Source organism: Vipera berus (assembly GCF_964194415.1).
Source record: "Vipera berus genome assembly, chromosome: 2".
NCBI lineage: Eukaryota > Metazoa > Chordata > Lepidosauria > Squamata > Viperidae > Vipera > Vipera berus.
The window spans coordinates 265447374-265471752 of record NC_138203.1 but is presented as its reverse complement, the minus strand read 5'-3'; the positions used below and the strand labels follow the sequence as shown (position 1 = coordinate 265471752).

Genomic DNA, 24379 nt, shown 5'->3' with positions numbered 1-24379 from the left:
TGGAGCCCATTAAATGGCTGATATGGGTGTGTGTTGCCTAGTGTCACTGTGAGTTGAGTAGGCAGCTATATAAATTTTCCAAAATAAATTCTACTGTATATAAAACTTTAATTGGAAAGCAAAGGAAAACTCCTGACTACATCCTCTCATCAGACAGAATACAAAGAGAAGAAAAAAAGTAAAGTGAGAAAACCTTTTGTAGACATGCGCACTTAATAGCAGTGCTAAGCATGAAACCATAACATGGCTGGACATTTGACAATCACCTTGGTTACATTGATAAGATTACTATGCAGCTGGCAGAAAAACAGTGAGACATGCGGAGCTGACACTTTAAAAAAAACGCAGTGACATAGGGATACTAAAAATAGGTGAAAGAATGGTGGTTTAACTGAATTAGCCAAGTGTTTCAAGCCAAATGTTAAGAAACCTGACTGTGGGCCTCTGCAAGCTGTTGTAAATGCAAGCCAGTTGAAAAGCAGCCAAAATACAATTATGACTGTGGAGTAGAATACCGTATGTGTGTGTGTAACAGTTGCGACTTTGAGGATGGGTTATTATTACCTTTCTTCAAGTCTGTCATGAATTTGAACTGTCATTAGGACCAGTCATAAGGTGACGACTACTGATAGTGAATTAAATAGCCTAGAAATCAAAATGTATCACATTTCAGGCCTGAATCCAAATAATGGTATTTTTCTATAATTAAGGAATGTTAAGGAATAATTCAAAGTTTGGTATTGAAACCAAGTCTACGTTGTTGTTGTTGTTTTCCTTTTCTGGCCACTCCCTTGTTACTTCTTTTGCCTCTGTCTTCAAAACAGATTATATTTGATTTCCTTGCAGAAAGTCTGCCTACCAGAAAAAAACATCAGGAAGAATTTGGAGCAGAGCAACTTCAGGAGCCAACACAGTGGGATGTGTTCTTTGAACCCAAAATTTCTGAACCAATGGAGGTCAAATCGAGAGAACGGCAGGGGTTATTCCTGGAGCTGATACAAGCTTCTCAGGCTGATGAGAAAATGCCCAGCAGTAGCTCCCAAGTATGTTCTACTGTATCAAAAAGAAACTATCCCTGTTCTGAATGTGGGAGAAGTTTTGATCGTCGTTCCAACTTAATTAAACACCAGAGGATCCACACGGGAGAAAAGCCATATCCGTGTATTGAATGCGGGAAATGCTTTGACCAGCAGTCCAATCTAAATGTCCACCTAAGAGTTCATACTGGAGAGAAACCGTATGGCTGCCCCGATTGTGGAAAAAGATTTAGTATCAAATCACATTTACATGGGCACTATAGGATACACACAGGGGAGAAGCCTTATGAATGTGAAGACTGTGGGAAGAGCTTCCGTGTCAAATCTTCCCTAAATAAGCACCAGCGAACCCATACAGCAGCTGCCAAGCTCTCCAGACCATCTGAGATCAAATCAGAGGGTCCCCCAGCAATATTGCCAGAAGGGACACACTTTTATGCAGCTCCTGAAAGAGAAAAAATAATTAAAATTATGAGTAGGAAGTCCCCTATAGAAATCACAGTGTCGAACAAGAATTTTTCCTGTTCTGAGTGCGGGAAAGGTTTTGATCGGCCTTCGCATCTTATTACGCACCAGAGGATCCACACCGGGGAAAAGCCATATCCGTGTGTTCAGTGCGGGAAACGTTTTCATCAGCAGTCTAACCTTAATGTCCATTTACGACTGCATACTGGAGAGAAGCCTTATGGCTGTCCTGAATGCGGCAAGAGATTCAACATCAAATCCCATCTACATGGACATTACAGGATCCACACCGGTGAGAAGCCATTTGAGTGTGAAGACTGTGGGAAGAGCTTCCGGGTGAAATCTTGTCTAAATAAGCATCAGCAAGTCCATACAGGAGAAAAGCCATACAAATGTCTCTCTTGAGGAAACACCTGCAGCTCTAACCTAATTACAAATCAGATCATTCACTCTGGAAAGAAATAATACAATGCTCTAAACTTGTGGAAGAGCAACTTTTCAACAGACAAGCCTATCAAGCATGAAAGAGTTCACACAGGAGTAAATCCTTCCATTTTCCTTCTGCCAGGAACAAGTGTCTGAATATCTATAGAGAAGAAAGTCTTTGTGAGTGCTTCATCTGGGATAATGGTCAGGAAGATAGCTGTAGCAGTGGTTGGAAAAGGCTAGATTTAAACACACAACTGAAGCACTGATCATAGAAGCACAAAAACGGGCACTTAGTACATGATCCATAGAAGCAGTGGTCTGCTATCTAGACAAATGCAGACTATGCAGAGGGGCCTCAGAGACAGTCAAACGCATAGTGGCTAGATAGAACACATAGTTTGTTTCTATAACACAGAGAAACAGCACACACTGAACAGCCCAGCAAGGTAATTGGCATTGTGTACAGCAACATCTGCACACTGTATGTGCCAGATCCTCCATGTCCAGACGGGAGAGTCAACAGAATGTCATGGAAAATAACACAAGATCCTGTGGGACTTCGAGATTCAGTCAGATAGGCAAGTACCAGCCAATCAATCAGGTATCAAGGTAGTGGACAAGGACAGTACGACAGTAATGGCGATATATCTATTGGTACCAAATGGACGCGGTGGCTCAGTGGGTTAGGACGCTGAGTTTGTCGATCAGAAGGTAGGCAGTTTGGTGGGTCGAATCCCGAGTGCCGCGTAACAGATTGAGCGCCTGTTACTCATCCCAGCTTCTGCCAACCTAGCAGTTCGAAAGCACATAGAAATGCAAGTAGAAAAATAGGGACCACTACGGTGGGAAGGTAACAGCGTTCTGTGCGCCTTTGGCGTCTAGTCATGCCGGCCACATGACCACGGAGACGTCCTCGGACAAGCACTGGCTCTTCGGCTTTGAAACGGAGATGAGCACCGGCCCCTAGAGTTGGAAACGAGTAGCACGCATGTGCGGGGGAACCTTTACCTTTACCTTTACCTACCAAATGGCACCACCATCTGGAAGGAGTATGAGAAATTGGAGAAGTACCAAGGCCTAAAAGAAGGAAGTAGAAGAAGTGGAAAGTGAAAATCAGAGTGGTCCCAGTGGTGGGAGGAGAGCCTGTGGCTGTAACCAAGCTGGGATAATGGCTCCAACAGATCTCAGGAACAACGCCAGAGCTCTCTTCAAAAGAGTGCAGGCTTAAGAACAGCTAAGATCCTGGGCAGAACCCTCAGACGCCCAGACCTCTGGCAGAGGACCTGAGATTGAAGACAACACATCACCCATAGGGTGAGAAGGAATTTTTTTTTAAAAAAATGTACAATCTATGTGTCAAAACAATAATTCATTCAGAATGCAACCATTGAGAAACGTTTCCATGGGATTGTTGTTTTTTTTAGGGGGGAGCCATTGTTCAGTGAATTCCCTAAGGAGCAAAAGCAAATGCTTCTATGCTATGGGGTCAGAGGGAAGCAGTATGTGTTTGGAACTTAAATGTCTTAACCTAGAACAGACATGTCAAACACAAGGCCCGGGGGCCAGATCCGGCCCGCGAAGTGGTTTCATGCGGCCCACGAAGCCATCCTGGAAACAGTGAGGGAACGGCCCCCACTGCCTTGGCCCTGGCCCAGAGACCCTCCTGCCAGAGACCCTCAGATCTGTCCCACTCCTGTCCAGGCCCCCATAGGCACCCTTGATGCAAACGATGTAGAGCTGGCCACGCCCACCCAGTAGGCCATAGGCACTTTAGCCACGCCCACCCAGTAGGCCATGCCCACCCTGGCCACACCCACCCGGCCCCTTGAGGGCAACTGCAATGCTGATGCGGCCCTCAATGAAATTGCGTTTGACACCCCTGACCTAGAACAAATTGAGAGCCAGTTTGATATAGTGGCTAAAATGCTGGTCTAGAAACCAGGAGACTTGAGTTCTAGTCCCTCCTTCTCAACCCAACCAACCTCACAGGGTTATTGTGGAGAAAACAGGCAGAGGAAGGCTCGTTGGCACAGCACAAAGTTGGGCGATTCATTTCACCTGGTGCAATTTAGCCAGTAATCGCACAGAGGTGGGTGGACACACATTAAGAGCTTTATTTCTGCACAGAAGAGTTCACACTTGGGACTAGCGTCACAAAGCAACCCCCCTCTACATTCCCTCACAACAGGTATTCATATGTGCTACAGACTGTCAGTTTTCAATTGGTTGGAGACATTTGCCTTACGATACACCTGAACTTTTGCTGGGTGCTTCCCTTTCTCTGGGCAGATAAACTCTTAATAGCCTTGTGGGAGGTGCTGATTTCCCCCCTAGAAAGTTCGTGCAGCTTCTTTTAGTGTAGTGCAATTAGCTCATGACTTTTTATTATTTTATCCATGTATAAAACACAAAGAAAAATGAAAATAGGACATTAAGAGAAGGAAAAAGGTGGGGGGAGAAAATATGAGGTACAAGGGAAGAAAAAGGCATTTTCTGACTTTTTTTTTAGCACAGCACAAGATAACATTACAGCTTCAACTTTTTACTTTCACCCGTTCGTATATAACTAGCCATTTCTATAAGAACAAATCTACCTAACTGGCAAAGCTACTTGCAGACCCCTTGCCGCACGGAGGATCTTGTGCGGTGATTCTAGGACATACTACCCCAGGAGAGTCATATAAACTAAAGGAACACCGGTTTCTTCTATTGGTAAGATGAAAAAGCTACAGTGCAGGGGAAAATCCTTCAGTGATCCTTCACTGGGCGTGTCATCATTGGCCATCTTTTCACTGGTAGTCAGTGTGGTGCAATTAGAAGTATTTGGTATGTTCATCCCCTTGAGTTATTTAAAAGTAATGAAGGGATAAAAATAACTTTTTTGTCCATGCCCTGAGCTGATGGAAATGAACCTCCACAGCCCTGAAGTCTTCTGCTGCTTAAAATGCCTTTTTATGGTTGCCTTGAAGGAACTTAGTAAACAATAGTCATTCCATGCCAGGGATGCCATGCTGGCTATCTTTAATTTTCCTAGCAACAGGTGGCATTACCTTTCAGATAGTTTCAAATTATACTGGGGTGCAGAACTACCTAGGACTAGGTAATAGTCATTAGCATTTTCTAAGAAAATCTCAGTTGGGAAGGAAAAAAAGTCTATAGGTTAATTCTGTTCATGGCTTCCCACTCGTGCCTAGCTAGGTTACTGAAGCTTATCTGAAAACATGAGATGCTACAGGGGAAAAAAATGTCATTCTGGTAGCTGTATGGCAGAAGGTTTTAAGATTTGCCTTTCAGGCACAGTGGGAGTCAAAATGGATTGGATGAAATATGCACAAGTTGGAAAAAATAAAATGGTCAAATAAGTAATGTATAGCTTTTATTTCGTGTTTCTTCAGAAACAATCAGTTTTTTAAAAAGTGTTTTTCCTCTTTCTGAGTTTTCATTTCTGTTCCATTCCATTTATACTTCTAGAGGACAGCGTTAACAGCCTGGTTTGCACAATATACCTGAGTCATGAAGACGGTGTTATGTGAACACAAAAGCTGCATTCATTGATTGACCTCACCAATTAACCCTAAGAGAATTCATCTTTAAACAATCCTACTTTTCTGGATATAAATTAGCCCATATGTGTGCACACATGCATAATCTTTAAGTTGAATTGTCTAGACAGCTGATCTGGAAGTTAAGTAATACCTCTGCCTTCAGTGGCCAAGTCTTAAGAGTCAATTTTGCCCTACAGGTAGTCTTCATATAATAACCATTAGTTCAGTGACCGACCACAGCACCGTCAGGCGCAAAAGACTGAGTCCACACATGCAGGTTCAACTAAATCAATTTATTGCTAAACAGGCTATACACAGAAATCTTTTCATTGAATGATTAGCATCTGTTGGGAGTTAAAGTCAGCAGAAATCAAAGTATGTGTGTGTGTGTGTGTGTGTACTCGTGGCTACAGTATGTAAGGGTTCAAACCTGATCCCTCTTTTAACCGTCTCCAGTCCTCCCATTCATTCTTACCATCAGTGAACAAATGGTACGTGCCTTATTTGGTACAACAACCCTTGTTTCCTGAAACCTGGGGGTTGTATCCTTGTTTCTCTCCTTTCCTCTTTCTACCCAATGTTTTAGGGTTGGGTCTTTCTTTTGCAAGAGTGCAAAAGGTGATCTTCCCATTTAGGAGTCTCTATCCCTATGGGTTCACCCCTAAAGCTTTGTCTTTCCTAGGACATTTCACTTCTATTTAATCAAGATTGTTAGGAAGAATCCCAGGTTCCTTCCCTTCCCATTTCAGCTGCATTCTCATCTTCAACTGGGCTATTGTAGTTACTACTACTATCTTAGTTTCTTTCTTAACTCAGTTTCTCCTGGTCCAACTTTCAGTAAATGGAAAGTCTGTTCTCATTATTAGGTTATGTGCCATGTTAGGGATTATTCCTACTACCTGTGCCTGTTTGGCTTTAACCAATGTGACCATCTCAGTTTGCTGAGACACTTATAAGAGGCTTTTTCTCCATAAATGCTGAGGTTGTAAAAAGGTTCCTCTACTTCCAGTAGCTAGCTACTAAGCTTCTCACAGTGGCCCCATTACTTTTTGTTGGGATCATAATTTTTCTCCCCGAGACACTTGTATTAACTGCAGTCATTCTTTTTTTTCCCCTCTGGTTTTTACAGACCTTGGATAAATGGCCACTTTTCTCAGAGGTGTAACAGCTAGACCGTCTGACTTCCCAATGTCTTCCTTTGGTTTGGGTAGGAGCTAAAGGCTTCTTTACTCCTTTCAGCTTTCTCTCTTCCATCTCCTTAAAGTTCATATTTTCTGGAACAGTCTTTCTTATTCTCCTTCCTCTGCACCTTCCTTTTTAATATCCTCCAATTTCTATGCTGCCACATATTCCTCAGCTGGTTCAACATCCCTTTGACCTGACACTGGGTTGCATTTTTGCACCGAAGACCTCAGTACCTGTAGAAACTGTTCTAAGATTACTTCCTCTACTACTTTTTCCTTGTTTCTTTCATCTGGCCTCAACCACTTTCCTGCCCAGGTTTTCCCACCTTGCCCCCAGTTCACAAATCCCTTCATATTTGTTGTAAGTGTAACTCCTAAACCTCTTGCCTATAGTTGTAGGGATAATCTGCATAAGATTATCTCTTTAATGCGAGAGTAATCCACTACTTCTCTTGCTGGAAAACTACTATAAGCTTTCAAAGCCTTTCCTATTAAACAAGAGGCCACTCATTCACTCTCAAGCCACTTGCAAGAGGTAGCCACTCTTTCAAACATTGTAAAATAGTCTGTCTTCTTCTCACAACTTGGGCATTTTGATGTCTTTGGGACCACCTCCCCCCACTATGCTTTCTGAAAGTTGAATATGCTCCTTCTGGTGACTATTCCTTTTAGTAATCAGCCCTTAAAACTCTTTTCTTACTTCCTTTTTATTCCTTCCCCTCCAGAGCAACTTTCCTTCCCTTTTAACTGCAGCTTTTCCTCTTGTTGCTGCCTTGTCAGTTACCACAGATCTAGGCTAGACTCCTGTTTTTACCAAAGTTACTAGCCTCTTCTAGAAGCTGTCCCTTCTGCTTTTTCCATGTTGGTTTGTTGTAAGCTCTAGTACTGGGTTTGCTTTCCTCAGCTAGGATGTTGGCTAATTTCTACAAGGTCTGGCCTTTGCAAGAACCAAACTCTTCTTTTTACAACCCACTTTTTAATCAAGGCTTGAGGTTTCCCCCCCCCCATAGAGTATGTACTAAACTGCTCAAATTTAAGCCACCTCCACCTGTGTGGCCACCCCCTTGTATTGGATATCCCCTTTTTTTGCTATCTTCCTTGCTTTATAGATATCCCACTTCAGATATCCTATTGCCACCACTTTGCCAAGGGTTCTCTTACATATACCCAGATCAGTGCGTTCCAAAAACCCCAGAAAGCCAACACAACCCCACCTAGATGCTCACCCACAAGCATTTGAAGGTTACTACTCAGTTTACCACCCCAATTCTACTACCACAACTCCCATTTCTCCACTACTCTTTGTTAATCTTACTTCTGGCAAAGAGTAACTCTTCTATTTCCCACAGACTGCTTTATGCTGGTTCAGATTCCCAAATGAACACAAACCACTTTCCCCCTCTCACTCCCACACCGCCAAGCCAATAAATGCTACACCCAGCTGCCTCTCTGCTCAGCTTTTATAGCCACAATTGCTCAGCAGGCTAGGGAGAGGTCTTAAAGGGACAGGACATCAGCAGCCCAGATGCTGGCTATTTTGCAAGCAGTCTGTCCCCTTAAAATCAGCAAACGCCCAAGCTGTGACCTGGTGAAATAGGATAAAGGCAGGCAAAATCAGGCAAGAATTGGGATTATACTCATCAAAACTTTCCAGAGCCCTAGAAATGATACTGAGAATAATTAGCATAAGGGGTCCCTAAGGAACTGGCCCTTGGTTATTCCAGCTTCAGCCTGTTCTGTAAATCATGGCATAACAGAGATGGAAAGCAGCTGCCAAGTGATCTTTCCTTTATTTCACACTGGAAGGAAACAATCTGGTGAATGGAGACTTCCTCCCCAAACTGTAGGGTGCTCTAAGCCAGATGCATTCATCAGAATGACCAAAGCAGCATCATGTCATAAGCTCTGCTCTTTTTTAGATATGACTCCCATAATGTAATAAAAGGAGACAGGACGATGCTTGGATGGGATGCCTTTGTGTGACACACACACACACACACACACACACACCACTCATGCCTCCTCCATGCCATGCCAGTGTTTCTCAATCTTAGCAAAACGTGTGGACTTCAACTCCCAGAATTCTTAACGTTGCCAAGGTTGAGAAAGGCTCTCTGTGCCAAGCCGATAAAGGCCTCTGCCTACTGAAGAATGACGACTGGAAAGCGGTTTACTGTATGTATAACAGAGGCAAAACCAGGACACTTTCCTTTGCCCACGAGAGGGCTCTCGGATTTTTTTTTTGCTGGTCCTGAACTGCCGGCTAGCTTTTCTCTTCGCTTGAGAGATTTTGTTTTCCGGGTTATTGGGAAGTTGCTGTGATTGTTTCGCTACATGGCCGTCCTATTTCAATGCAAGAAGGTCTAGCAGAGGAAAAATCTCTCTCTCTCCTTTTTAGCTTAACCCTAAAGTAAGAATTATTTGTCTTCTGCAGCAGCCGGATGTTCGGCTAAAAAGACTTCTTCACACAGGGATGGGCAAGTAGAAAGCAGGGGGGCTCCCCATCCTTCCGTCCGCCCATCCACCCCCCTGCAGATCCATCTTTAGTTCATAGCCTCGCAGAGTCTCTCCCAGCAGCAGAGAAATTGGTCGGGTTGCAGGGCAGGTGGCGATGGAGGGATTGACAAGCACAACACCTGGGGTCTCATTTGAGCCCTGGCTTTGCTGACCAGCTTTTTTTTCCAACCCAGAAAGAGAACGGGATGAAGATTTTTTTCTGTGTATAGTGTGTGTGTGTGGGGGGGGGGAAGTCTGCGATGCAAAATTGGTCTCTGCTCTCTGCAGAGAAAATCTTCAAAGCAGATGAACAGGCAGGACTGGATGTCAATCAATCTGGTCCTCTTATTTACAGGAAAACCGTCTTAGTAGAATTAGAAGCAGATTGTGGTGACGTTTCTCTGTGGAGAGGGGCAGAATAGCCAAAGCAGCCAGTGTCTGTCTTGTTTTTCTCTGCCCACCCTGCTCACTCACCAACGAAGTGTCACCTTTGCTATTTTTGTTTTCAGTGTGCCCAATAAGTCAGATGTATTTTCCTTTTCTCCTAAAACTAGTTGCAAAGTCTCTTTTGAGATGGACCCACAGACGTTTCTACTTTCCCAAATCCCAGCCGAGGAAACAATTTCTTGGGCCCCAGTGAATCAACTGGGTGGCTGGTGTAGAAGAAGATCTGCTTGGACAGCATCCATGAAAGCTCCAGAAGCCCATCGCTTTGGGAAAGAGGAACCGGTTGGCATCGCTGGGGATGTCAAGATGGACGTGAATGCCCTGCTCAAAGACATTGAGGAGTACAACAGGCAGAGGTTTCGTTCCGATGCTCTTCCTTTGGGAGAAAGTCCCTGGCAGACTCTGTTCCAGCTGGGAGAGGCCGCTCAGAGATGGCTAAGACCGCAGGACCGCACCAAAGGACAGATTGTGGACGTGGTCATCTTGGAGCAGTTTCTGCACATGCTTCCTTTGGGAATGCAGGCTTGGGTGAGAGCCAGGAAGCCAGGTAGTAGCCAGGAGGCAGCTCAGCTGGCTGAAGCTTACCTGCAGCAACAGGTATTCTTGCTAATAAGAAAGGGACCCCCTGATTCTTGGTCTAACGCTAGGAATGTTGCTGTTCCTCTGACCACAAGCACTGGTAAAGCAAGAGGGGGTTTCTGTTGGGCTGGATTCTGAATCCACCTGAATTTGTCCTGCAATAGGCTACAAATGGAGTGGACAGTAGAAAGAAGGAAAGCTAAAAGCTTCCTTTGATAACAGTTCCCAGCTTTGTAGGAAAGCCTGTTCTTATTTGGAGAGCACCAGGTCTAACATCTATCTGAATAAATTGGTTCACATCTTCCTAATTACAAATCCTGGGTTGGTATCCCACGTTCACATAACATCTTATAGTTCAGGGGTGTCAAAATGCCGGCTTGCAGGCAGGTTGCATCATGTGGAGGCCGCGCCCACCCCAGCTCTGGCAATGCAAAAAAAAAAAACTTACGATATGTCATGACATGTCATGTGACGTGGCAAGTTTGACACCCGTGTTATAGCTGAACCATATTATCCCTCAACCCGTGACCCGCTCATATGATCACTGATTGAGCTGCTACAGCTAAATGGCATGGTTAGTAGTCGTCAGAAAATTTGACAGATCAAATGTATTGATCTATTCAATTTTCTTCCTCTTCTAGTGGCCTGTGGCATTTGAGGAAGTGGCTGTATATTTCACCCCAGAGGAGTGGGACCTTCTGGATGAGGAACAAAGAATCTTGTATTACACAGTTATGAGACAGAATTTTGAGAACATGACCTCTTTAGGTAAGGTTCCCATTCCTGTAAGACCATGCAAACCTTTCTCAAGGTTTCAGGTTGACCTGACCAAAAGATCAGCTCCTCTTTGTCTATAAAAAAGTTATTGCATATTTATGTAAAGTCATCTTCCTTACTCTCTACCAAACGATTTTTAGACAAGCTCTGTTGAATCCATTCCATATCCCCAAAGGTTGTTCCTACCTCATGCTACATAGTCTAAATTAGGGGTGTCAAACTCAATTTCATTGAGGGCCACATCAGCATTGCGGTTGCCCTCAGGGGGCTGGGTGGGTGTGGCTTGGGTGGGCATGGCCTACTGGGTGGGCGTGGCCTACTGGGTGGGCATGGCTAGAGTGCGTATGGCCTACTGGGTGGGCATGGCCAGGTCTACATCGTTCGCATCAAAGGTGCCTATGGGGGCCTGGGCAGGAGTGGGACAGATCTGAGGGTCTCTGGTAGAAGGAGGGTCTCTGGGCCAGGGCCAAGGCAGTGGGGGCCGTTTCCTCACTGTTTCCAGGATGGCTTCGCAGGCCGCATGAAACCACTTCGCGGGCCGGATCCAGCCCCCGGGCCTTGTGTTTGACATGTCTGGTCTAAATGAAACTAATCATACTTCTGAAAATTAGGACACCATTAACTACCCAGCATTTGTTAAGGAGGCCAGCAGGTGAAGCTAGATTGCTCAGGACTAGTTCTAAGAATACTGGCTGTAAATTAGCATAGGTTGATTAGAAAGAGGTGGATGTCAGGAACACAAATACACTTACAACTGTGCTTGGAATTTTTGGTTGCAACTCATTGCACTTGTAAATTAAGGCACCACATGATTAGAAGTATTTAACTCTGTAAAGTGAGTCACTTCAGTTTGTTAAGCAAATCACATGGTCATTAAACAAATAATGATGTTAAGCAAATCTAGTATATTCAGTGGGCAGTGTTTGCCATTTTCTGCTGGAAAATGGAAAGAAAATTTGCAAACTGAGGTCACATAATCACTGGCTATTGCAACCTTTCTTAAATGTGAGCAGGTTGCCAAACAGCCAAAATGTGTGTGTGTGTGTGCAGGTACCTACAGCAGTTACAACTTTAAGAATGAGTCATGAGTACCCTTCTTGAAGTCTGTCAGTCATAAGTTGAGGACTACCTGTAATGGATTAAATATCGCAGAAATGAAAATGTCTGTTGTATCACATTTCAGGCCTGAATTCCAAATAGTGGTATTATTTTTCCATCATGAATGCTAAGGAATACGAAGATTTGAGGAAAGGAAACCTGCCTTGAGTTAGATCCTTGAAGAAGACCATAGGTTTAGTCTGTGGCATCTTCAGTTAAAAAAGTATTCAGCAGCTGAGAATAGCACAGACCTCTATTGGAGAATCTGGAATGCCTTCTAACCACTTAAAGTACTTTCTAATTAGTGGTTTCTTAGATTTCTTTTTTTAAAAGTTTTTATTATTTTTTTCCCATACATACAGTAATAATTTTTCAACCAACATGCTGTCTGAGTTTACATTTGCTAATACATATTTAATTCCTAATCCTTTATTTTTTTTCCTCTATCGATAAAATAAGCCCCAAGTTTGATAATATTCTGTTCTTTTTCTTTCATTCTCATAGTCAATCTGTCCATCTCTGCGCATTCTAGTATTTTTTTAATTATTTCTTCATCTGATGGTATTCCTTCATTTTTCCAATATTGTGCATATGTAATTCTTGTTAGTCTTTTCTGGCATTATACCTAATAAAAAAAGTTCAGGTTTAAAGTCTACATGTTCTCCCAGCATCTTTTCTAGCCAATTATGTATCTTTTTCCAATAATTCTCTACTTTGTCACATGTCCACCAAACATGATAATATGTGTCTGACTTATGTTTACATTTCCAGCATCTATCCCACATATTTTTAAACATTTTTGCTAATCTTGCTGGTGGCAAGTGCCATCTATAGAACATTTTATATAAATTTTCTTTATAAACCGTTGACATTGTCAGTTTATAATTTCTTTCCCATAAGTTTTGCCATTTTTCTAATTCTATATTATATCCAAAAATTTTCGCCCATCTTATCATTGTTTCTTAAACTTGTTCACTTTTCATTTCCAAAGTTAACAGAAAATTATACATTTTCTTAATTTCTCATCCAGTTAACAATGTCTTATCAAACAGTTTGTTCCTTATAAAAGCCATACAGTTTAACATCTTTATCATATCTAGTTTGCATTTGTAAATGTGCCCACCATGATTTTTCATTTCTTGTTTAGATTTTAAATTCCCTTCAGAATTTAGAATATCTCTATATGTCCAGATTTTTTCAAAGTCCACTAAATTTGGGTGTACAATTGCTTCCATTGTTGACAACCATCCTGGAATTTTCAAGTATATTTATTTTTCCCCATGTTGTTAATAATGCATTTCTTATATAATGATTTTGGAAATATTTATGATCTTTATTTTTCCCATATCATAAAAAGGCGTGCCACCTCAATTGTAAATCATGCCCTCCAAATATAACAGCCTTTTATTTCTAAGAGTTATCCATTTTTACCCATGTTAATACGGATGCTTAATAGTATAAAATCCTCCATTTTTCTTGGCATCTTGTAACATTTTCATCTTAATTCTACCTTTCTTTCCTTGCCAAATAAATTTCAAAATTAGTGAATGTAAATCTTCAAAGAATTTTTTGTCCAGTTTTATAGGTGTTGTTTGAAATAGAAATAAGATTTTTGGTAGTATATTCATTTTCACTGTGACAAATCTTCCTAGAATTGACAATTGCAAGTTTTTCCATTTTTCAAAATCAAGGTTTATTTGATTCAATAATTTTGTGTAATTATCTTCTTTTATCATTGAACATCTTGCTGTTAAATGTATTTCCAGATATTTAACCTTTTTAACTATCTGCAATTCTACTATTTCCAACATTTGTGTTTTTTTTGTTTATCTGTAAGGTTTTTAACTATTACTTTAGTTTTTTTCTCTGTTTATTTTCAGTCCTCCATATTGTTCTATCTTTCCCAGTAGTGTAGGAATCATCTCCAAAGGTTCTTCTAAAACAAATACCAATCATCAGCAAATGCTTGTAATTTATATATTTCACCTTCTATTTCTAGTCCTTTAATTTCTATATCTTGTCTAATGTTTCTATTTAAAACTTCCAGAGTGACAATAAGTAACAGTGGAGATAATGGACATCCTTGCCTTGTGCCTTTTCTTATTTCATAGATCTCCATATAGTTTCCATTCATGATCACTTTTGCTGTTTGTTTATTGTATATTGTTTTTATCATATTTATAAAGTTCTGTCCAAAGTCCATTATTTGTAATTGCTGAATTATAAATGATGCATGATAAAGTTTCCCAATTTTAGGGTATTCCAACAGCTTATTGTTTTGTTATATGTGTCTCTTGCAAGCAAATTATATCTATATTTAATTTCTGTACTTTCCTAAAAATGTTGTTTCTTTTTAATGGGGAGTTTAGTCCATTTATATTCACTGAAAAAAATCAGTTTTCTTTCTCCATTTCAGTTATTTATATTTAGGTCTAGTCGCTCTCGTGCTCCTCTGTTCTCTGGCAATTCCTTCACTCTCTTGCTCAAATTTCTCTTTCTGTTCTCCTGTTTGTTTAGTTGCTTCTTCCTTTCTCTCCTCTTGTCTATGTTGCATTCCTTCATCTAAGAATCCTCAATTTCTTTCATCAAAATCATCTGCTTTCCAAACTGAATCCAATCGATATCTTGTATTAGTCCAGTTGATTAAAATCCCATCTAAAATGTATGCCTTTCACAATCAGCTTTGTAGTTAAGAAATTATATTGTCTTCAATTATCTCTTACTCTCTTAGGTATCTGCTTTAAGACCACAATTTCTTTATTTTTATATTGTAATGGCTCATCTCTAACTTTTCTCAGTATTTCATCTCTCGTTGTTTCCTATATGAATCTCACATGCATTGCCCTGGGTAGTTTATATTTCCTTGCGTAGCTTGAATTCATTCGAAATATTTAATCTATCTCCATTTGCATCTCTGCTCTGTCTGCATTCAAAGCCTCTGCCAGGAGCTTAATGATCACAACTGCTATATTTTCTTCTCTATCTTCAGGGATATTTTGAAATCTTAAGTAGTGTTCCACTTTCTCCATTTCTAGGTTCGCCACTGATCCTTCTAGATTTGGTCTGCTTGTTTTAATTTTTCATTTTCTTACAATAGTATTTCCATTTTTTTATCAATATCATCTGATTTATTTTCCATTTTCTGAATTTTTTGTTCATTTTTGACAATCATTTGATTGTGAACTTCAAATTGTGTCTATATCTGAAATGTCTTCACTTAGTTTATCAGAATTACTTTTTGTCTCTTCATGATTTTTTTGCATTGATTATTGAATCAATTTTAATGTAATTTGTATCTCATTTTGAGTGGTGCTTATTTTCTCACACTGCAACATTGTTTCAATGGATCCCCGGGTTGTTGGGCTAGGTGTTCCAACAGAGGGTGCAGAGGACGTCTTTTTCATAAGTCTGGTGATGTTTGATGTACTCATTTTTCCAGCCAACTATCTTAGGCTTAAATCCAAACTGTAAAAGGAGCCAACTACTTTAGGCTAAACCCAATATCTCAAGGAGAAAAAACAAAAACAAAGCCAACAAAAAGAAAAAAAGCCAACTATCGTAGGCTAAAATCCAACTGAAAAGAACGAGCCAACTACTTTAGGCCAAATCCAACTCTTCCAGTCAGGTCTCAGATGTAAAACGTTCGCTGTCTCCAAATAATTCCTGTTTTTGTTATGTCCAAAATCAACAAATATAGTTATGGAGAGTCTTTTCACTTGTAAACTCACACAAAGGCACTTTGTTTATACCAGGTGTTGTCTCAAGGTCAAACAGTTTCCGATTCTTTTATTATTCAGTAATACTGTAATATTTTCTTTCACCACTATTTTATCAATATCTGATTACCCTTAGAATTATGCCAAAAAAAATTCCCACCTCTTATAGATTAAGTAGTCTTTCTTTAAATCAATCTGAGTTCAGATTTTTTTAAAAATTCTTTTGTATTCCTTGAAAATCTTCCCCCTTTGTAGTTGTTTGCCACCTTTTCGGTTTCTTAGATTTCTATCGGTTTCTTAGATTTCTATTTCTATGGAACTAAAGAAAGGTTGCTTGGGAACCTGTTTTGTCCCTACAACAAAAATAACCCTGTGTGTAGGTTCAGCTGAGAAAGAAGGACAAATGCAAAGTTTCCTGATGTTTCCATGTCTCAGGATGGACTTTAACCTGATTCTTCCCAAATCTAGTCCAGCACTTCAACCCTACTACACCAGTAGATATGTCTAAGCTATTTGGTTCTTGGTGTTCTCTGAGCTTGGTTGTTCTCCCACAAACATCTTTAAGACAATCAACAGGCTCAGTAACATTGTTGTGCAGTATAGGAAATGGTACCAGAGAAATAATGAAGAAAGGAACAATACTCTGATCAAGGCATAATCAAAAAAGAAAGTGAACTCCAACTAATCATCTATGAATAACCAGCAGACTTCCCACTCTCATGCACTGATGATGTTATTTTGCCTGGTAAATGGAGAAAAACATCTTAGTTAACAAAACACCTGCATGTTACAAAGTGCCAGATGTTAGTCACAGACCCCAGGAATATTGTGATAGTTCTAAATGCAAGCACTCTTTGTGAAGTTATTTTTTTTAGTGCCATTGTAAATTTGAATAGTCACTGACAGTGAACTAGGCAATTGTTAAGTGAGGTCTTTCTGCATTGGCCTTCTGAGCTAACTAGTTACTCAGCCTATCCTTGGATAATAGACTTTATTGTGTTAGATATCTATAAAGAAAATCAATAATCTTCTTCTCTTTTGCCGTGTTCCTTTTCCTTGTTCTAGAACTCTTTATTTCCAAACCAGATCCGAGTCTCCAGCCTGAGTGGGAAGAAGGTTTACAAATGGCTGATCTCCAGATATTCAAGGGGAAAGACTCTATTGTCAAAGGAGTTGTGAATTGGGAAGACATAACTGTAGTTGGTGAGAAGGTCTTTCTTTCTTTAACAAAAGAACCTTTTTGTTATATTTTATTGGGTTATATAATTTACTTTTTTTTAATTCAAGCACTTTTAAATCTCCTGTCTGCCACTCAAGGCAGTTCAAATATACAACATCTAATTAATCAGAATGTCTACAATGTTAGTTTGTATTCCTTTAGTACATAGATTTTAGCTCATATACAGGATGACATATTCCTTTTCTTTCCTTAACATAGTTGTAACTGTTGCCCTGCCAATTTCATTACCTCTCACTGCCATGCAGCTGGTTCAGCTGTAGGATATCAGAGATGTGTTTCTGAGGGCTCATGTTAATCACTCAGCCATTCTAGTGGATGCCCTCTGCAGAATGGGGGACATTCAGTAAGACCATTTCAATCCATCAGCCCTCCTGCCATCAAAGTCTGTTTTAATTGGCCCACTGCCACTGCAATAGCTGTAAATCCCAGTAAGCCCCATCCAATAATGTTGTTTCTTTGTGTCTACAAAGCCTCAGAAAGTTCCACACATTTGGATCACTCACCAAAAATGTTATTGAGGTGTGCCTGGTAATCAGTGGGAAAAGATCTTAAGTGGAGACACCCATTGAGAGTATGATGGATAGCACAACAACCAAGGAGAACTTGGGTGTTGTTCCTAAATCAACCGTAGGTAGTTCTAGCATGGTAATATGAATTATAGCCTGCCAAAAACCTTCTGAGTGGTTACCATTCAAGGTAAAGCTTAAGGTCTTGATGGCTTTGAGACAGTTAAAAAAATCTGTTTTCCTGCTTTAATTTTGATATTTCCTCTGGTTTCACTTCTTTCCTTAATTCAGAATTGCAAACCCAATATCCATATGAGACTTTCCATAATGGTAAATCTGACATGGCCTTCCACATGAGAGGAGATGGAACAATTCATGAGTTTGAGGAAAGGAGTAATCAAAAGCATTCTTGTCCAGGTGAGATGTTAGAGCAACTCTTTTTGAAACAAACTTGTGAAGATGCAGGTAGGAACACAATTCAAAAAAGAAAAAAAAGAGAAAAGATGGTTCCATCTTCCTTCTACATTATGAATGAGCAAAACATAAACCTCATGGGAACAGAACATTATCAAAATTCCTGAAAGGAAGTCAGGAAGAAGGAATGTTTCTCTATTAGACAGTTGTTGGGACTCTTACCCCAATAGCTGCTTATCAGATCCTTGTCCCGCTTTACTGGTTAAAGCCACCTGGGAGGTGACATACATTTAGGTCCATGCAGTGCTTTACTTAAGGGAGGAGGTAGTGCATATCATTCCAAAGATGTCATCTCTGGACTGAACTCTTCTGGATCATTTTCATCCAATCTCCCCTTTTTTGAGAAAGTTGTTGGTTACCACTGAGCCACTGAGGCTCTTGACCGAGTTGTACCCCTGCGGCCCCTGACCCGGTGCAGATCCTGTCGAGCTCCATGGTTCTCTGCGGAGCTCCGGGAGATGAAGCGTCGGAGACGGGGCCTAGAGAGCGGTTGGAGATCCAGCCGATCCGAATCCGACCGATTGCGACTAAGAGCCTACATTAGGTCTTATCTCGCTGCGATAAGGGAGGCGAGGTCTAACCACTTCGCCACCCTTATCGCGTCCGCAGATAATCGCCCGGCCGCCCTGTTTAGGGTGACTCGCTCCATCCTAAATCAGGAGGTGAGGGAGGATCCCTTGCAGGGTCGTGCCGAGGAGTTTAACCAACATCTGTCGGACAAAATCGCTCGGATTCGGACCGGTCTGGACTCTGACTGGGCAGAGTCTGACGATCAGGACACGGGCGGTCTTGTCGATATCACCTGGGAGGAGTTTGATTCTGTGACTCCGGAGGAAGTGGACAGGATCATGGGGAGGCTGAGCACCACCACGTTTATTGGACTCGTGCCCTTCCTGGCTGGTCTATGCAGCCTGGGAGAGGACACGCAGCTGGTTCCAGGCAGTTATATCGGCTTCTTTGAACGAGGGTAGCTTCCCCGCCGTCTTGAAAGAGGCGGTGGTGAGGCCCCTCCTCAAGAAGCCTGCCTTGGACCCAGCTGTATTGAACAACTTCCGTCCTGTCTCCAACCTTCGCTTTCTTGCGAAGGTTGTTGAGAGTGTGGTGGCACATCAGCTCCCTCTGGTCCTGGATGAAGCGGATTATCTAGACCCGTACCAATCGGGTTTCAGGCCCGGGCACAGCACGGAGACGGCATTGGTCGCGCTGGTGAATGATCTCTGGAGGGCTCGGGACAGGGGACATTCCTCTGTTCTAGTCCTATTAGACCTCTCAGCGGCTTTCGATACCATCGACCATGGTATCTTGCTGCGGCGTCTCAGGGGATTGGGAGTGGGAGGCACGGTTTTACAGTGGTTCTCCTCCTATCTCCAGGGACGTTCGCAGTCGGTGTTGGCAGGAGGGCAGAGGTCGACCGCGAGGTCTCTCGTTTGTGGAGTTCCTCAGGGGTCGGTCCTCTCGCCTCTCCTGTTCAACATCTATATGAAACCGCTGGGTGAGATCATTCGTGGTTTTGGAGTTGGGTATCATCAGTATGCTGATGATACCCAGCTTTTCTTTTTGACCCCAAACCACCCCAGTGATGCCCTCAACGTGATGTCCCGTTGCCTGGAGGCGGTTCGGGTCTGGATGGGGAGGAACAGACTTCAACTCAACCCCGACAAGACTGAGTGTCTTTGCATACCTTCATCCCGGGTTTATTCGGACATTCCACCTCTTGCTATGGGGGGGTGAACTATTACCCCCCATAGATAGGGCTCGCAACTTGGGAGTCCTCCTAGATTCACGGCTCACCTTGGAAGACCATATAGGAGCTGTGACTAGGGGGGCTTTCGCCCAGGTTTGCCTGGTGCGCCAGTTGCGGCCCTATCTAAGCCGGGATGATTTATGCATGGTCACTCATGCGCTCGTGACCTCTCGTCTGGACTACTGCAACACTCTCTACATGGGGGTGCCCTTGAGGACCACCCGGAAGCTCCAACTGGTACAGAATGCAGCCGCGAGAGTTGTGTTGGGAGTCTCCCGATACTCCCACGTTACACCTTTGCTCCGTGAGCTGCATTGGTTACCAGTTGCCTTCCGGGTGAGATTCAAGGTACTAGTAATGGTGTTCAAAGCCCTACATGGCAGGGGGCCGGAGTACCTCAGGGAACACCTGCTGCCAGCATCAATCTCCCTGCGCCCTGTGCGTTCCCACAGAGAGGGTCTCCTCAGGGTGCCACCGATCAGAGAATGTCGATTGGTGGCCCCCAGGGGGAGATCCTTCTCTGTGGGCACTCCGGAACTATGGAATCAGTTACCGGTAGAGCTCCGGATGGCGCCCGATCTTCGCTCCTTTCGTCGCGATCTCAAGACGTTTTTGTTTGTACAAGCCGGCCTAGCCTGATGGGGGATTGGTGGGGTTTTTTATTCTTGTATTCTTAATATTATCTTTGGGGTTTTATAATTGTAATATATTAATTGTTTTAAAATCGGGCAATTATTTAATTTTCTTTTAATATTTGTAACTTTGTATTTTATTCTTGCCCTGTGAACCGCCCTGAGTCCTCAGGGAGAAGGGCGGTATAGAAATATTATTAAATTAAATTAAATTAAATTAAATTATGCTACCCTGGTAAAGGCTAATCAGGCTTTAATGGAGAGAAACTGTTTTAAACTCAGCCTTAGCAAAACCGAGTGGCTGTGAATTTTTCAACCACCTGTAGTTCTGCCTTTGTCACTACATGTCATTTCACAAATGAATGAACATGTCCTCCCATTCTTTTCTTGGGAGATCCTTTCAACCATTAGTGGTCATCCTTTCCCATTCTTGTATCTTAGATATTTTTGAACTGTAGTTACCAACCTCTCATGCACCCAAGGCCACTGGTCTGGAGTGAGCTGGAAAGTCAAGTTAAGAAAAGTTATTTCCGTTTATATGTTGGCAGCTCCTGCAGATCTTACTTGTTTTTTTAATGATTGCCAAAAAAATAATGTCTGTGCCAATATCATTTTTTGTCATTATGTTGCTGGCAAGGATAATTTAGACAGATTAACTACCAAGATCTTCCTATTGAAACCAAGACTGTACTTCTTTTGTCTCTGTCTTCAAAACTTTGTTTGTTGTTCTTGCAGAAAGTCTGCCTACCAGAAAAAAATTTCATCAGGAAGAATTTGGAGCAGAGCAACTTCAGGAGCCAACACAGTGGGATATGTTCTTTGATCCCAAAATTTCTGAACCAATGGAGGTCAAATCGAGAAAACGGCAGGGGTTATTCCTGGAGCTGATACAAGCTTCTCAGGCTGATGAGAAAATGCCCAGCAATAGCTCCCAAGTATGTTCTACTGTATCAAAAAGAAACTATCCCTGTTCTGAATGTGGGAGAAGTTTTGATCGTCGTTCCAACTTAATTAAACACCAGAGGATCCACACGGGAGAAAAGCCATATCCGTGTATTGAATGTGGGAAATGCTTTGACCAGCAGTCCAATCTAAATGTCCACCTAAGAGTTCATACTGGAGAGAAACCGTATGGCTGCCCCGATTGCGGAAAAAGATTTAGTATCAAATCACATTTACATGGGCACTATAGGATACACACAGGGGAGAAGCCTTATGAATGTGAAGACTGTGGGAAGAGCTTCCGTGTCAAATCTTCCCTAAATAAGCACCAGCGAACCCATACAGCAGCTGCCAAGCTCTCCAGACCATCTGAGATCAAATCAGAGGGTCCCCCCGCAATATTGCCAGAAGGGACACACTTTTATGCAGCTCCTGAAAGAGAAAAAATAATTAAAATTATGAGTAGGAAGCCTATAGAAATCACAGTGTCGAACAAGAATTTTTCCTGTTCTGAGTGCGGGAAAGGTTTTGATCGGCCTTCGCATCTTATTACGCACCAGAGGATCCACACCGGGGAAAAGCCATATCCGTGTGTTCAGTGCGGGAAACGTTTTCATCAGCAGTCTAACCTTAATGTCCATTTACGACTCCATACTGGAGAGAAGCCTTATGGCTGTCCTGAATGCGGCAAGAGATTCAACATCAAATCCCATCTACATGGACATTACAGGATCCACACAGGTGAGAAGCCATTTGAGTGTGAAGACTGTGGGAAGAGCTTCCGGGTGAAATCTTGTCTAAATAAGCATCAGCAAGTCCATACAGGAGAAAAGCCATACAAATGTCTCTCCTGAGAAGAAAATTTGACCTAATTAAACACAGGTCTCTCACTCTGGAGAGAAAAATTGCCTATGTGCTGAACTTGGAAAAATAACTTTTGCAACAGATAAAATCTTATTAAGCATGATAGAATTCACACAGGAGAAAGTCTTTGCCTGTGTTCCTTTTGGCCGAAATAAGCATCCATAAATTCATACAAAAGACGGGGATTATGGGGGGCCCATCTGTGGGATAATGTTCAGGAATGATTAACAGCAGAACACACACAAACAGAGACACATACACCATATATTTAGTTATATGGTTATTTTTCAGTGAATTCCCTTAGGGACTCAATTCTTGCCAATGCTTTTATTGGATCAGAAGGAAGCAGTGTACATTTGAGACTTAAATTTTGTGCCCTGAGACCATGACCATCCTCTGCTGTCCTGTAGTACCCTGTTATTTAAAATGCCTTCTTTAAGATTGGCCCAGAGGAAGTTAGTAAACAGTAGATATTCCATATAAAGTGGTTTAAGCCATGCTGGCTGGCTTCCAATTTACTAGAAACAAGTGCCATTATCTCATTGTAACCTGAAACTTAGTAATTGTTCTTAATGTTCTCTAAGAAAACTTCAATTTGAACTATTAGAAAACCTTTAGGTTAATTATATATTTTGTTTCCCACACGTGTGGCTATTTTACTGAAGTTTGTCTGGAAATGACATGAGATGCTTCAGAAAAATATGTCCTCAGTCCGGTAACTATAAGGCAGAAGCATTTAAAACTTGCCTTTCAAGCCCAGTGGGACTCAAAACAGGATGGATGAAATGTGCACAGGTTGGAAAAACTGAACATTGACATATAAGGTATGCACCTTCCATGTCATGATACTGCTTTCTTGAGAAATATCAGTTGGAAAAAGAAAGTGTTTTTCCTCAATTTCCTGAGTTTTCATTTCTGTTCCAGTCCATTTATGCAACCTAATGACTGTAAGAGCCTGGTTTATACATGAATCATGAGGGGTGGTGTGTTATGTGAACAGACAAAGTTGATTTGACCCCACTAATTAGCCTTACGAGACTTCATTTTCAAACCAAATTGCCCTAGTTTTTTGGACATAAAGTAGCCTGTGCACAAGAGTGCACACACATATACACACGACATCTAAGCTGTATTGCCTCAATAGCTGGCCTGGAGATTAAGTAATGTCTCTGCCTTCCATGGCAAAGTCTTAGAGTTGACTTTCAAGAAATAGATATTCTAGGAATCCCATCTTTGTGGCTTTTCGCTTTCACCATGAGAGCCTCATAGAAGCTGTGAAAGGGGGAGAACTTAATAGCTAAATGGTCCAAACTCCTAATGTCGCCCATAGTGGATTGGGGATGGTAATGCCAGGGCAGGATTTCCCCTCCAACAAAACAAGCCCAGAAAGTCTTGGCCTCTCTGCCTTTTTGGCAGCAGTTGGGAGGATTGTTGGTATAATTGCTAGTAGCTAGACAGTTGGTGCGCCCCCAGTGGTACCTGAAATGGTGGTAATTGGGTGAGACGCCAATCAGCAAGGTTGTATGAAAATGGTCATAAGGTCCTACCAATCCTTGCCCTGTTGAGGCTTGCTTGTCTTTGTAGTAATCCAGTGGGGAGCATTCACTATTATTTCCATTTTCTTGATCTACAGCAGAGGTCCCCAACCTTTTGGGCACCAGGGATTGGTTCCATGGAGAAAGGTTTTTCCTGGGCCAGAGTGGGTGTTTTTGTGTTCTACCTGCATCCCACACATGGGGCTTTGCTTCTTTGTGCGGACTGGTTGCTGGCATGCCACGGACTGGTACTGGTCCACGGACAGGGGGTTGGGGACCCTTGTCCTACAGCATTTGTCAGTGTAACTATGCATTCTCATTCTGATTTTTTTGAATGCCAACTTTTCAAAATCAGGTAAAGTTGTAAGAAACGTCTTGCCCAAGAATAATCAACTGACATTTTTTAAATGCACAACAAAGCCAGTTAAATCTGGGTTTCCCACTTGTCACCTTTAATACTGTAGGTCTCTGATGTGGAATAAAGACCCGTCAAGATATCTCTTGTCCTGAAAGAGGATCTTTTTGCCTTAAGGGTAGTCCTCATTTAACTTATCTTTCATTCAGTGACCATTCAAAGTTACACTGGCCCTGAATGAATGGTACTTGAACCCAGTCCCCAAAGTTATGTCTTCTGCACAGCCCCATGATCACATGATGAAAATTTGGGCA

The 24379-nt window shown here is 42.0% G+C and overlaps 2 protein-coding genes across 4 annotated transcripts in view; both read left to right on the top strand.

The window, feature by feature from the left end:
• LOC308663565 (uncharacterized protein) overlaps positions 1–3538 on the top strand; it is a 103875-nt gene extending 100337 nt beyond the window's left edge. For all 3 annotated transcript variants that reach the window (XM_081320093.1, XM_081320092.1, XM_081320094.1), the window contains one exon: positions 847–3538. In XM_081320093.1, the coding sequence (XP_081176219.1) occupies positions 847–1907 (1061 nt within the window). In that variant the 3' untranslated portion in view covers positions 1908–3538. The remainder of the gene's footprint in view (positions 1–846) is intronic.
• LOC308663568 (uncharacterized protein) lies at positions 3228–23663 on the top strand. The gene is made up of 6 exons (XM_081320105.1): positions 3228–3245; positions 9711–10200; positions 10824–10950; positions 16839–16976; positions 17811–17936; positions 21105–23663. Exons 2-6 carry the CDS (start codon positions 9730–9732, stop codon positions 22163–22165), a joined length of 1923 nt encoding a protein of 640 aa, XP_081176231.1. The 5' UTR covers positions 3228–3245; positions 9711–9729; the 3' UTR covers positions 22166–23663.
• The last annotated feature ends 716 nt before the right edge of the window (positions 23664–24379 follow it).

Coding starts and splice junctions, on each gene's coding strand:
- LOC308663568 (XM_081320105.1), top strand. CDS start 9,730: ATGGACCCACAGACGTTTCTACTTTCCCAAATCCCAGCCGAGGAAACA. Junction 10,201..10,823: donor AAGCTTACCTGCAGCAACAG/GTATTCTTGCTA, acceptor TTCCTCTTCTAG/TGGCCTGTGGCATTTGAGGA. Junction 16,977..17,810: donor GGAAGACATAACTGTAGTTG/GTGAGAAGGTCT, acceptor TCCTTAATTCAG/AATTGCAAACCCAATATCCA.